Source organism: Nuphar pumila, chromosome 10 (genome assembly GCF_984573655.1).
Source record: "Nuphar pumila chromosome 10, dmNupPumi1.hap1.1, whole genome shotgun sequence".
In the NCBI taxonomy this organism is placed as follows: Eukaryota; Viridiplantae; Streptophyta; class Magnoliopsida; order Nymphaeales; family Nymphaeaceae; genus Nuphar; species Nuphar pumila.
The window spans coordinates 3,448,591-3,461,081 of record NC_143258.1 but is presented as its reverse complement, the minus strand read 5'-3'; the positions used below and the strand labels follow the sequence as shown (position 1 = coordinate 3,461,081).

Sequence of the window (12,491 nt, the reverse complement as noted above, 5' to 3'; positions counted from 1 at the left end):
GGACCAGATGGTATACCTATCGAGGCTTGGAAATGCTTGGGAGAGAAAGGTTTAGAATGGTTGACAAATCTTTTTAACAAGATTTGGCGGACAAATAAGATGCCTAATGAGTGGAGGAAGAGTACTTTGGTGCCTCTATATAAGAATAAGGGTGATATACAAGATTGCACAAACTATCGTGGTATAAAACTCATGAGTCATACTATGAAACTTTGGGAGAGGGTGATTGAGTCTAGGTTGAGGAAGGTTGTCATGATATCGGAGAATCAATTTGGTTTTATGCCTGGAAGATCTACTATGGAAGCTATACATCTTCTTAGACAACTTATTGAGAGAAATAGAGAGAGGAACAAAGATTTGCATATGGTTTTTATTGATTTGGAGAAGGCTTACGATAGAGTACCTAGGGACGTTCTCTGGTGGACAATGATGAAGAAAGGTGTTTCTCTCAAGTACATTAGTATAATTAAAGATATGTATGAAGGAGTAGTAACCAATGTCCGCACTTGTGGAGGGGTGACAACCAATTTTCCTATAACAGTTGGGTTACATCAAGGATCTGCTTTAAGCCCTTTCCTATTTGCTATAGTGATGGATGAACTTACGAGATCAATTCAAGAAAATGTGTCGTGGTGTATGTTGTTTGCTGATGATATTGTTTTGATTGATGAGTCTAGAGCTGGGGTTAATGCTAAGTTAGAATTATGGAAACAGACATTGGAAGCAAGAGGTTTTAAGTTGAGTAAGAGTAAGACAGAATATATGGAATGTCGATTTAGTAAGCAACGAAATAGAGATGGGAGTGTAGTGAATCTTGGTGAGCAAGAAATACTGGTGGATGATTCTTTCAAATATTTGGGATCTATCATTCAAAAGTATGGAGAAATTGATGATGTAAATCATAGGATAAAGGTTGGGTGGATGAAATGAAAGAGTGCAACTGGAGTGTTGTGCGATCGTAGAATGCCATTGCGGTTGAAGGGAAAGTTTTATAGGACGACTATTAGGCCCGCTTTACTATATGGTACGGAATGTTGGGTTGCCAAGAGACATCATATTCAAAAAATGAGTGTAGCTGAGATGCGTATGCTGAGATGGATGTGTGGAAATACAATAAAAGATAAGATTCGGAACGAGGAGATACGTAAGAAGGTAGGCGTTGCACCCATTGAAAATAAGATGAGAGAGAATCGTTTACGGTGGTTTGGACATATTCGACGAAGGCCTAATGATGCTCCAGTTAGAAGGATGGAGAAATGGGAAAATATATTAGTTAAAAGAGGTCGGGGTAGGCCTAGGAAGACATGGATGGAGGTGATAGGAAAGGATATGAATGCTTTGAACCTCACCGAGTACATGGCATTGGATAGAAATGAATGGAGGAGAAGGATTCATGTGGAAGACCGAGAATGATTTTCTTTGTTGGTTCATATCGCCGACCCCAATTGTTTTGGGATGAAGGCGTAGTTGTTGTTTGTTTGTTTGTATACAAAATCTGGGGGTAACCCTTGTTAAAATATATGTACTTATATATTTCAAAACTGTAATTTGAAACTCAAAAATCAAATTTCAAACATCCCAGAACTCGCCCGAGTCAAGCCCGAGTTTTGGCAAACCGAGTTTGCCTTGCCGGGTTTGCCTTGCCGGGTTGACTCGCTGGAGGGCCGAGTAGAGCCGAGTCAACGAGTTGACTCGGCGAGTTTTAAAACACTGATATAATCGACTAAGCAGGCTTGCTATGTCCCTTCCTTCATCCCAATCAGAATCACAAACTTCTGCTCTGTCTATTTCTTATGGTCGAGGCCGAAGTTTTCTTCCTAATTCTCGCGGTCGTGGACGTGGTCGAGGCCCGGGAGGACGAGGCAAGCTCCAATGTACCTACTGTGGAAGATTAGGGCATTTAGAAGATAGATATTTTGACAAGCATGAACAACCTCTTGCATCTTCAGCTAAAGTTGTTCCTACAGCACAAGTGGCCAAACCTGAGTTCCCCACCGTTCCTCCTAGTGATTCAGTTACACTCACTCGTGCTGAGTACGATGATTTGTTGGCACATATTCCATCTAATTCCCCCGTGGCTGATATTGCATGCTCTGCAGGTGATGAATTATCTTGCCAAGGTAGTAGGTGGATTATTGATTCCGGGGCATCTAGCCATTTCTGTGGAAATGAATGTGATTTTTCAAAATTGAATAGTGTTGCTAATCATAAAAATGTTGTTCTTGCCGATGGGAGTTCCTCTCCTATTGTTGGCCAGGGAAATATCTCCATCTCCCCTACTCTTCAGTTATCAAATGTTCTCCATGCCCCTTCATTCCCCTCAAAATTTGTTATCTGTTAGTCATGTTGCAAAGGAATTGAATTGTCGAGTAATATTTGATCCTGCCTGTTGCACTTTTCAGGACTTGCTGACGGGGAAGACGATTGGTGGAGGCTATGAGGAAGATGAAGTTTATTATCTACACCAACTAGTTGGCACTGTTCATTCTGCAGTTGAGTCCTCTTCTAGTCCCCTGCTTTGGCATCATCGTTTTGGTCATCTTCCGTTGCTTAAATTGCGTAGAGTTATTCCTCACACTCTGCTGTGTGAAGCATGTCAGCTTGGGAAGCATCATAGGAGTTCATTTCCGTCTAGTCAGAGTCCTTCGATTCAGAATTTGTTTGATCTTCTTCATGTTGATGTTTGGGGTCCAAGTATAATTCTTAGTCGTTCTAAGTGTCGTTATTATTTAATCATTGTAGATGATTTTTTCAGATTATCTTGGGTATTCTTATTTAAAAAAAGAGCTAAAGCCCCCATTATTCTTAAATCCTTGATTATTAAAATAAAAACTCAGTTTCTTGCGTCAAAGTTGTTCGCACTGACAATGCTCTTGAATTCAAATGCTCTGACTTATTACAATTTTACAAAAATCTTGGGATCCAACCTCAGACTTCTTGTCCTCATACCTCACAACAGAATGGAGTAGCGGAGCGTAAGCATAAACACATTCTAAATGTTGCCCGTTGCCTTATGATTCAGTCTAATATGCCTGCGTCTTACTGGGGAGATGCAGTTCTAAGTTCTAACCGCGGGATACCTAATAAACCGTGTGCCTTCAACCTCGGTGGGGGATCATATTCCCATTCAAATTCTCAGACCTGAAGCTCCTCTTTTCCTTATCTCACCAAAGGTGTTTGGTTGTGTGTGCTTTGTTCATAAACTTGGTCCCAACCGAGACAAATTGTCACCTCAATCTATAAAATGTGTTTTTGTTGGGTATCCTAAGCACAAAAAAAGATATCGTTGTTATGATCCCATATCCCAGAGAGAGTATGTCAGTGCGGATGTCTCATTTTTTGAGTCTATTCCATATTTTTCTAGTACTTCTCCGAGAATACATGCTAGTCAAGGTGATTCATTCCCTCTTCCTGTTCCTCCTTTTCCATTAGAGTTTGTTCGTCTTGAGCCTCTTGTTCCCGGTCTGACTTCGTCTCGTTACAAAAATCCTCCTATGGTGTACACACATCGAGCTCCACCCAACTCTATGTCTGTGCCATAAGCTTCTCCAGAGGTGAGTGTTCTTGACCCTACTGTCGATTCTCTTGTTGATGGTGATTTACCTATTGCTCTTCGGAAAGGAAAAAGGCAATGTACACTTCATCCTATTTCTCAGTTTGTTTTCGAGGCCAGACTTGGTGAAAATATGAAGAATTTTGTATTAGCATTGTCTGCTACCTCGGTTCCTCTTAATCACCATCATGCTCTTTTGGACCCCAAATGGGCGAAGGCCATGCAGGATGAAATGGATACACTGCTTTCTCGGAGAACATGGGACTTAGTTGATCCTCCTCCTGAGGCTGATATTGTTGGTTGTAAATGGGTCTATACTATTAAGTATAACTCAGATGGATCAATTGAAAGGTTTAAAGCTCACCTAGTTGCGAAAGGCTACACTCAAACTTATGAGGTGGACTTCTTTGAAACATTCTCTCATGTCGCTCGTCTTGGGACTATTCGTCTTGTTTTGTCGGTCGCAGTGCACCATGGTTGGTCTCTATATCAGCTTGATGTGAAAAATGCCTTTCTGTATGGCGACCTGGAGGAAATAGTTTACATGCAGCAAACTCTGGGGTTTGAAGTTCCGGGGGAGTGTCGAAGGTTTGCAAGTTGAACAAGTCAATCTATGGTCTCAAACAGAGTCCTCGTGCGTGGTTCTCCAAGCTGGCTGAGGTCATGTCAGCATTTGGGTTTGTCTGCTCTGCCTTAGATCACTCTCTTTTTATTAAAAAGACCTGCACAGGGATTGTGGTCATGATAGTATATGTTAATGACATTATAGTAACAAGAAGCAGTGAAAAAGACATTTCTGACACAAAGCTCCATCTTCAGAAACACTTTGTGACTAAGGATCTGGGACCACTCAGATATTTCTTAGGCATAGAGGTTACAAGGAGTAAAGGTGGACTGATTCTGTCACAGCGAAAATATGTCTTGGATCTACTGAAGGAGACAAGGATGTTAGGTGCCAAACCTGCAAGGATTCCTATGAATCCCAAGTATCATCTGTTTGATGAAAAATCCGAGTATGTGGACTGTATTCGTTATCGCTCCTTTGCTGGCAAGCTATTATATGTGACTGTGACCAGACCTAACATATCTTTCGCAATGAGCAAGATAAGTCAATTTATGAACAAACCTACAAAGACTCACTGGGATGCTGCTATGATGATTCTCAAATATCTAAAGTTCTCCCCTGGTAAATGACTATGGTTTAAACAAAACCCGTCTTTAGATGTTACTGCCTATTCAGATGCAGATTATGCAGGGTCGATTGTTGACAGAAAGTCCATAACAGGATTCTGTGTGTTTGTTGGAGGAAATCTGGTTACTTGGAGAAGTAAGAAACAAACTGTAGTTGCTAAGTCGAACGCTGAGTCAGAATATCGGGCTATGGCTCAAACTGCTGCTGAGATGATGTGGGTTAAATCTGTGTTGACTGATCTTCAAGTGAAAGTCTCATTACCTATGGAGATGATATGTGATAATAGAGTTTCTACCTATATTGCTAATAATCCAGTGTTTCATGAACGGACAAAGCATATTGAGGTGGATTGTCACTATGTTCGTGACTTGGTCCAGACTAGGTACATTTGCACCAAGCACATATCTTCAGAGAACCAAATTGCTGATGTCTTCACAAAACCTTTAGCGAGTTCAAATTTTTCGAAATGTTGTGACAAGCTAAGCATTATTGATATATATGCTCTAGCTTGAGGAGGAGTGTTAAGAAGTCGTCGCATATGGGTAGTTTAGTAACTACTCATATGCAATAGGGGCATTATTGTAAATAAGGCATGTCTAATCTCTCTATTTAAGTGAGATTAGACCTAATTATAATGAGATATACGATTCTCTCTCTCTCTCCCCCCTCTTTCTCTTTTCTGATTTGCGTGAAACCCTAGTCGCCTTCAACACTTTATATCCATCGAATTACTAGTATGGGCTACTTATAGATGTGTTTTTTTTTGTGTTTGTTCAGAGCAGTGCATTGCTGCGTACTTGTGCAGTAATAGCATGCTATTAAGAGCATTTAGTTAGGTGCATGTATGCAACAGACAATATGTCGTTGGGCATGATTATGTGATAAATATTAGCTTTCGACCACAGTTTTAGGGAGATTCAGACACTTTGCCTGGGGGTGGTGTTCTTGACTCAGCTGTAGTTATTTTTATACCAAGAAAGTGGCGTCAGTGGAGGTTGATTTTCCTAATGTCCTGGCATTAAATGTTGATTTCTTATGTTTCGATGAATGATGCTAATTCCTGATCTCGGTCGAGGAACAAGTGTGAAATCCAGTAATAAAATACAAATTGTATGTTAAGCTATAACTGAGAACCTAACTTGGACTTCGGTAACGTTGTGCCCGTTTTGAGTATTCATGAGTTTAAGGAAAAATGAAAACTAAAATTGTATGCATTTAATAGGTATATGCCATACAAAAGCAACTCTGATAAATAATTTAATAAGTTCATGCACGATCATTGAATCGTGCATCTTTACTGTTTTGCATTAGTTCATGCATTCATACTTATTCTGTTTCACCTGATAATTGTTATTGCATGATACCTGTTTAAATGCTTGAATGATAAGTTGATTAAGGAAATTATTATTGCAATATTTATCTGAAATTATACATGAATTTGGTTTATGCTATTTCATTATCCTTTGAATTTTTAAAGGAATTCGTATAAAGGACTTTGGTTTTTACCGGTTTCAAAAAAATTGTTTTACAGGACCAGGAACTCAGTGGTGGGTTGACTTGCTAGCCGGAGACTCTGAGCCTTGCGTGACATGTTTTGGTTCTTTGACAAAGTGGCTCCTTGTGATAGATGATTTTTGTCTTAGTTATTTGACTTTAATTCTTGATTAATAAAGTGATTATTCTTCATTGATTCAATGCATTATCTGTTGTGGTTTGGTATATATTAAATCTGTGAGACCCCAGATCCTTAGGTTTGTTTTCGCAATTGTTTAAAAAAATAATAATAATAATTTTTACTATTTTTATAAGGATTAGTTGGGGTCGTTACAGAGTTGATATCAGAACCAAACCACAAAACTATGCATTGAACTATTCTTGGGATACTAGACTGTCTTTGTATAAGACAAGGTTGGTATTTGAGCCCTATTAGATTTGTTAGAACCACTATAAGAAGGTCACAACTCGTACTCTAAAAGCAGTCTATATCACTGGTAAGAGCTGTTTTGTATTTTTAGCTTTACTGTTGTGAAAATTGTTGAATTTTTATATTGTTGACCGTAGGGATAATTTATTTAATTTTATATGTGTGAATTAAATTGTTGTGTTTGTATGATTGTGATTTTTGTGTGGATCAATCCTAAAAGGGTAGGATTGATAAGGGTACGAATTTAAAAAAAAAATCTTGCTCGTGTTATGTTTGATTTGGGTGATAGCCGTTCGTTTATTTCGTCTTTTTTTGTGGGTTTGCTTGACCTTGTTCCATTTAGCCTAGAGAAGACTCTCAATATGATGTCTCCTATCGACCTGTCTACTTGTTGTGGGCAATATCTTCTTGCAGTTCAAGTAGTCATCGAGAAACATGAGTTGTCTGCTGACTTAGTCATATTAGACATGACTTTTTATCAACTTCATGATCATCTTCTTTTGAATTATCCCTTTCTTCCTTTGACTCAGGCCTTGAATAGTTGTTCTCTTCTTCAAGTTCAATTTCCAAACCAGCTTGCAGTTTTCTCCACTCAGTGTGATCAGTCATGACACCAGATCTCTCTGGCATCCATTCACCCAGTAAAATTTAGGTTATCAATGCTAATGAAGTCATACAATCGGTTGCGGCATCTCGTTGTTTTTGTATTTGTCTACAAAGTGCACATGATATATGTATTATGTAGTATTAGAATGCATATTAGTACTCAAGAGACAGCATGGTTGTGCACAGCTTAGGTGTGCAGGGACCGAGTGCAACAGTGATATCCACCATTTTTTGGCAATCTGACTGTATGGAATGTGCTCAGCATCGTCCAATTTGCCAGAAACCACCCTTGGTTAGTATTTTTTTCATTGAAAAACACAATTGTGTAATGTTTGAAATTTACAAAACTTGCTGAATGTTGATTTTCAACCCTAAAAAAACCTGTTTATATGTCAAAATTGAATGATTCAATCAACCACGTAGAAGACATCTGTACGGTCAGAATTAAAAAATATATAAAAATTATGAAAATTGGAGTGGGATAAATCTGTGCACACATATCCCTTACTCTATTACTTATCTAGGATGCAGGTAATGAATATTAAAAATTAAAACTTTATAAATTTGAGAATCTAAGATCTAGCCAGTGTTTGACTTTCATGTAATATGTGACAAGTACAAGGCTATTCAAACGTGAGTGCTGAACTAGTTTCTTTTCTTAGTGTGGATGCATTAAGAAAACCCCAAATTTCTCTTGCACCCACTAGCGCTGCTCATTTGATTCAAGATATGTTGAGCAAAGAAAAACAAGATGGGAGCATCTCCCCAAACCTGTTCTATGATTGTTCTAAACAGTAAAAGACAAAGGATCATAAATCATGAGAAAACACAGTGCACAGATTTTTTATGTGACGTGGAAATGATAGTGATGCATTGACTACAGAAAAGGTATGTAAATAGCTAAAGAGGAGCCCCAAGGAGGATTGGCGTAGTGGGGTGGGGCCTTGGCTGCTAGATGGGCAGTCAAGGCGCCCCTCTGCACAAGCCAATGTATAGCATAGGCCTCGGGGGCAGGGGTCCTAGCCTCGGAGTTTTATGCTGCCGGCATGACGACCGTAGGTATGGGAGGCTGAGCCAGCGCGACCAGGTCTTCATGCTGGGTGTGGTTTCTTTGGGTTATAAATCCAAAAAAAAAAGCTAAAGAAGAATTGTGGTTCTGCCATGCATGCAATATTAAATGACAATGAAGGAATTAACCAAAAAGGTTGAGACGAGGGGAAAAGAGCGGCAGCTTTACAGTGACTGCAAAATCATGGGAACTTCTTTAGGCCATCTGTGGTCGGGCAATAAACTTCTCTATGAAAATTAGTTTCTCAAATTGTTTGTTTAGGAAAGTGATGTTGTGACATTGTATTATGAAGTTCCTGAGTAACCAATGAAAAATCTAGTCAAAGTCTGTAACTGCTTTTAGGATAGAAGTCCTCTAACTTTGTATTTCACTTGATTGTCACAACATTCAACCTGAAAATTGCAGATGATCTTCATGTGATTATGAACCATGAAATTCTGCAACTCTGTTGTATTGGTTTGTCTGATCTTGTTGGTTTCTGGATTCATCAGCATGCTCTTGTGTAAAATGGAGGTTTTTTTTATGTGGGGGCTTGATATTTACAATGTCCCCAACTTTATTGATGTTCCAGATAAGTTGACCTGCAGACACTCCCATTTGTGATCATCAAGTCCATCTTTATGCTGTTGTAATGGCTTCTGAACCTGACCTTTTTTTTTATCCAAATAAATGCAGGGTGGGGATTTGAGATATTGCCAAAAATGTTCCCGTTATAAGCCGCCTCGTGCACATCATTGTCGTGTTTGCAGGAGATGTGTACTGAGAATGGTATGTAGAGCAATAACTGCTGCATAAATTATTAGTTGTTTTCAGCTTCCGGACAGAATTATATTGCGCTTCATGTTACTTGCAGGATCATCACTGTGTCTGGATAAATAATTGTGTTGGCCATGAAAATTACAAGGCCTTCTTCATCTTTGTCTCGTATGCTGTCATAGCATGCATTCATGCCATGGTACAACCTCATATTCCTTTATTTGTTAATGTATATCTATGAAGCTGATGATGAATCCCTAATTGTTGTGAATGTTTTTGTTTGAGGTTATGCTTCTAAGCACTATAGCACACAATGTAAACAAGAATCAGCAACTGGATGGCGAGTCATTCAAAACTGCATATGTAAGTAATCTAGTGTTTTTTCCGTTTGTAAAGGGTGGCATTTCTCTGGTGGTTTTGAAAGTAATGTATTTCTCAGATACTCTGCGGGGCAATATTGGTTCCATTAAGTGTCGCATTAATTATTCTCCTGGGATGGCACATATATCTTATTTTTCATAACAAGACAACAATAGAGGTGAGTTCTGATATTAATTCATTCTGCAGTGTACATTTTGTTAGATTGTTAAATTAATTTTATAAGTTTGACTGTATATGTTGTCACTCTTGCAGTATCACGAGGGAGTAAGGGCAATGTGGCTGGCTGAGAAAGTGGGGCACATTTATCATCACCCATACGACCTGGGTGTTTATGAAAACCTTATCTCAGTAAGGCCATCTTTTCACAACCATGCCTATTTAAAAAATTTATACATAATTATGGAAAGAATATATCTGGTTATATATAAAAGTTAAAACTTTTTGAAGCACTGTATATGATCCATTGCCACAAATGTTGCAGATGTATTGTGTTTATAGCAAAATTGTTATGATAATTTTATGTACGTATATATGAAAAATATGATAGGTTCAATATAAGAACTTTTTATAATCTATTGCAACTTTATCATGTTTTGTCAAAATATTCTGATGATTTCAAGATTCAGTGTGCCATTCTTGGCATTTGACTGGAATGACACCATTGATGATGCCATTATGAAAAGGAACACATGCGAATGCAAGGCCTAAATTTTATAGAGGAAGGGATCCCCCTTTCTCCTCCCAATTAATATGGGATAAAGTAAAACTAAAGATCTCTCTCTCTCTCTCTCTGGGATGGCTACTTGAAGGGAGAAAGGGGGACTGAGTGAAAGAAAATGATACGTTTGAAATCACACATTTTTTTAGATTCATATGATTGTGTTTTGCTTTCATTTTTCTGTAGTTCTTCATTTTCTAGTTTTTTATATATATTTAAATCTTCCAAACGTTTCCTGATTTTTTCTGGGGCATTTTATGTCTGGTTATGATTGAACTTATAATTTAGGATTATGCCTTTTCATTTTTTTCTTTCACATTCTTCAAATAACAGGAGCCTCCTTTTATACTGAATATAAAATATTCTTATTTTCTCCACTCAACAGTATTTGCTGTTTTGCAAAGGACCATGTTTATTGATTTGTGCACTTTTTTCCCTCTTTGTTTGAAGTATCAAGTTTATGTCATTGAAAAGGATGTTACACATTTTCTTCATGATTACTGTGGTTTTGATAATGGATCAAATATGGGTATGTATTTATTCTTCGCCCCTAGCAAAATTTCTTTATATGTCCATCTCAAGGTTGCCAGACTAGGAAGCGGAAGCAGGAAACTATATGGAAAGCGGAAGCGAGAAGCTATGCATTTTAAAATTTAGAGGAAGCGGGAAGTGAGAAATAAAAAAACAAATATAAGAATTGAATGAGAATCAAAATGAAACACAAATAAAAAGTGACTTCTTAAATTTCATGATTTTTTTAGTCTAAGAATTACATTTTTAACAAAATCTAAAAATGATTACCAATTTAGAGAAAGCAATTGGAAGTGAAAAGCATGAGAGGAAACACATAAAAAACATGAAAAGTAGAGAGAGAATATATAAAAACAGATGAAGCGTGTGGAAAACATAGGAGAAGCATGGGAGAATCGAGATTCTCATCAAGTTTCAGAAGCGAGGAGTATCACGCTTCCAAAACGAGTTTCTAGGAAGTGGGCTTCCCACCTATCTAAGAAGCTTTCGGTTACTCTGGTCTATCTTATCCTACGCTGCACGGATTGTTCTTATTTAGTCAGTGCTTTCTAGTTTACCACTTCACTTCAGTGATTTATGGTGTTTAAGTTGCTGCTTCACACCATCCATGCCTTGGAAGATTGCATGCCGAACTTTCTTTAGAGTGGATGTTGTAATATAATCATGTTATTTTCAATTCTCTTATCCTTTTGTATTTCCATTTCATCAGAGAATAAAAAAAAAGAGATTCTTTTTTTTTTGCTTCTTTTCAAGAGCTCAAAGATACTTGTTAATACCTTTTCCAGATCTGGTTAACATGGTTACTATCATATTAGAGCCTCTTCGATCCCAAGTGTAATGCTCCATCACTGTGCAGATACTAGGGCCAAACATTTTCAGTTGGCTTTTTCCAACTTCCCGGCATATTGGTTCGGGTCTCTGGTTCCGGACTTTTCACAATGGACTTTGAAGTTTGAACGGTCCAAGTTAACAATTTCAGGCAGAACCATTGTTTTTATTCAAGCCAATTGGAGGCTACTGCTGCTGCTGACGCTAGGAGGAAATGAGTCTTGGGGAATATCTTCATTGCAGCTGCTTGGATTATTCACATTGGATTCAGTTCACTCGCCAACACCAATTGGTTTTCCGGCAACTGAGAAGGGATGCTACAGAGGCATCCAAGTGAGGGGTCCCCATATCAACTCATACGATCAATCATTTACATGTATTTTTACACGATAAAAAATAGGAAAAAGCTTGTGTGGCACTGAATTTGTGTTATGTACAAAATTGCAGATATCATTACATGGGTGGTAGCTGTGGTGTGTCTCCCTTTAACGAGATGATCAAAGACTTCAGGGAGTGTAATTTCCATCCTTTTGCCTGTCCAATACTTTCAATAGAAAGCTCCATTTTCTCCTTTTATATGTATTTCAAAAGGGAAGTATCGTGTGTGTGTGTGTTTCTGGTTAGGCCTTCAGCGTTTATGTGCTGTTACTTTTGTTGGATGTCTTCCCCTGTTTGTTGTAGTTGATGGGAGTTTTTGACCCTTTTAGCGCCAAAGGAATCTCTCTCTCTCTCACTCTGCCTAAAAAGTGAAGGCAAAGAAAGAGAATGGAGGTTACCACCTGTGCATTGTTTAAGCAAGCAATCAACTTGTCTGTATGCTGCACCCAAGGGGGGTTGATGTAATGAGGTGTGGGGCCTTGGCTGCTAGACAGGTGTTCAAGGTTCGATCGCCATGAGTGTCTCCTCTGCGCAAGCTGACACCTAACCTAGGCC

General features: G+C 38.4%; 1 protein-coding gene across 2 annotated transcripts in view; it reads left to right on the top strand.

The window, feature by feature from the left end:
- LOC149823278 (putative protein S-acyltransferase 16) overlaps positions 1–12,263 on the top strand; it is a 29,262-nt gene extending 16,999 nt beyond the window's left edge. Inside the window, exons 2-8 of one of the 2 annotated variants that reach the window (XR_016434740.1) lie at positions 9,020–9,112; positions 9,198–9,299; positions 9,386–9,463; positions 9,540–9,638; positions 9,734–9,829; positions 11,587–11,891; positions 12,006–12,263. Coding sequence is in view for 1 of the 2 variants with exons in the window: in XM_090018746.1 (XP_089874872.1) it covers positions 9,020–9,112; positions 9,198–9,299; positions 9,386–9,463; positions 9,540–9,638; positions 9,734–9,829; positions 11,587–11,679 (561 nt within the window). In the remaining variant the exon portion in view is untranslated. Of the gene's footprint in view, positions 1–9,019; positions 9,113–9,197; positions 9,300–9,385; positions 9,464–9,539; positions 9,639–9,733; positions 9,830–11,586 lie in introns of both variants that reach the window. The other variant, XM_090018746.1, reaches the window with a different exon arrangement.
- The last annotated feature ends 228 nt before the right edge of the window (positions 12,264–12,491 follow it).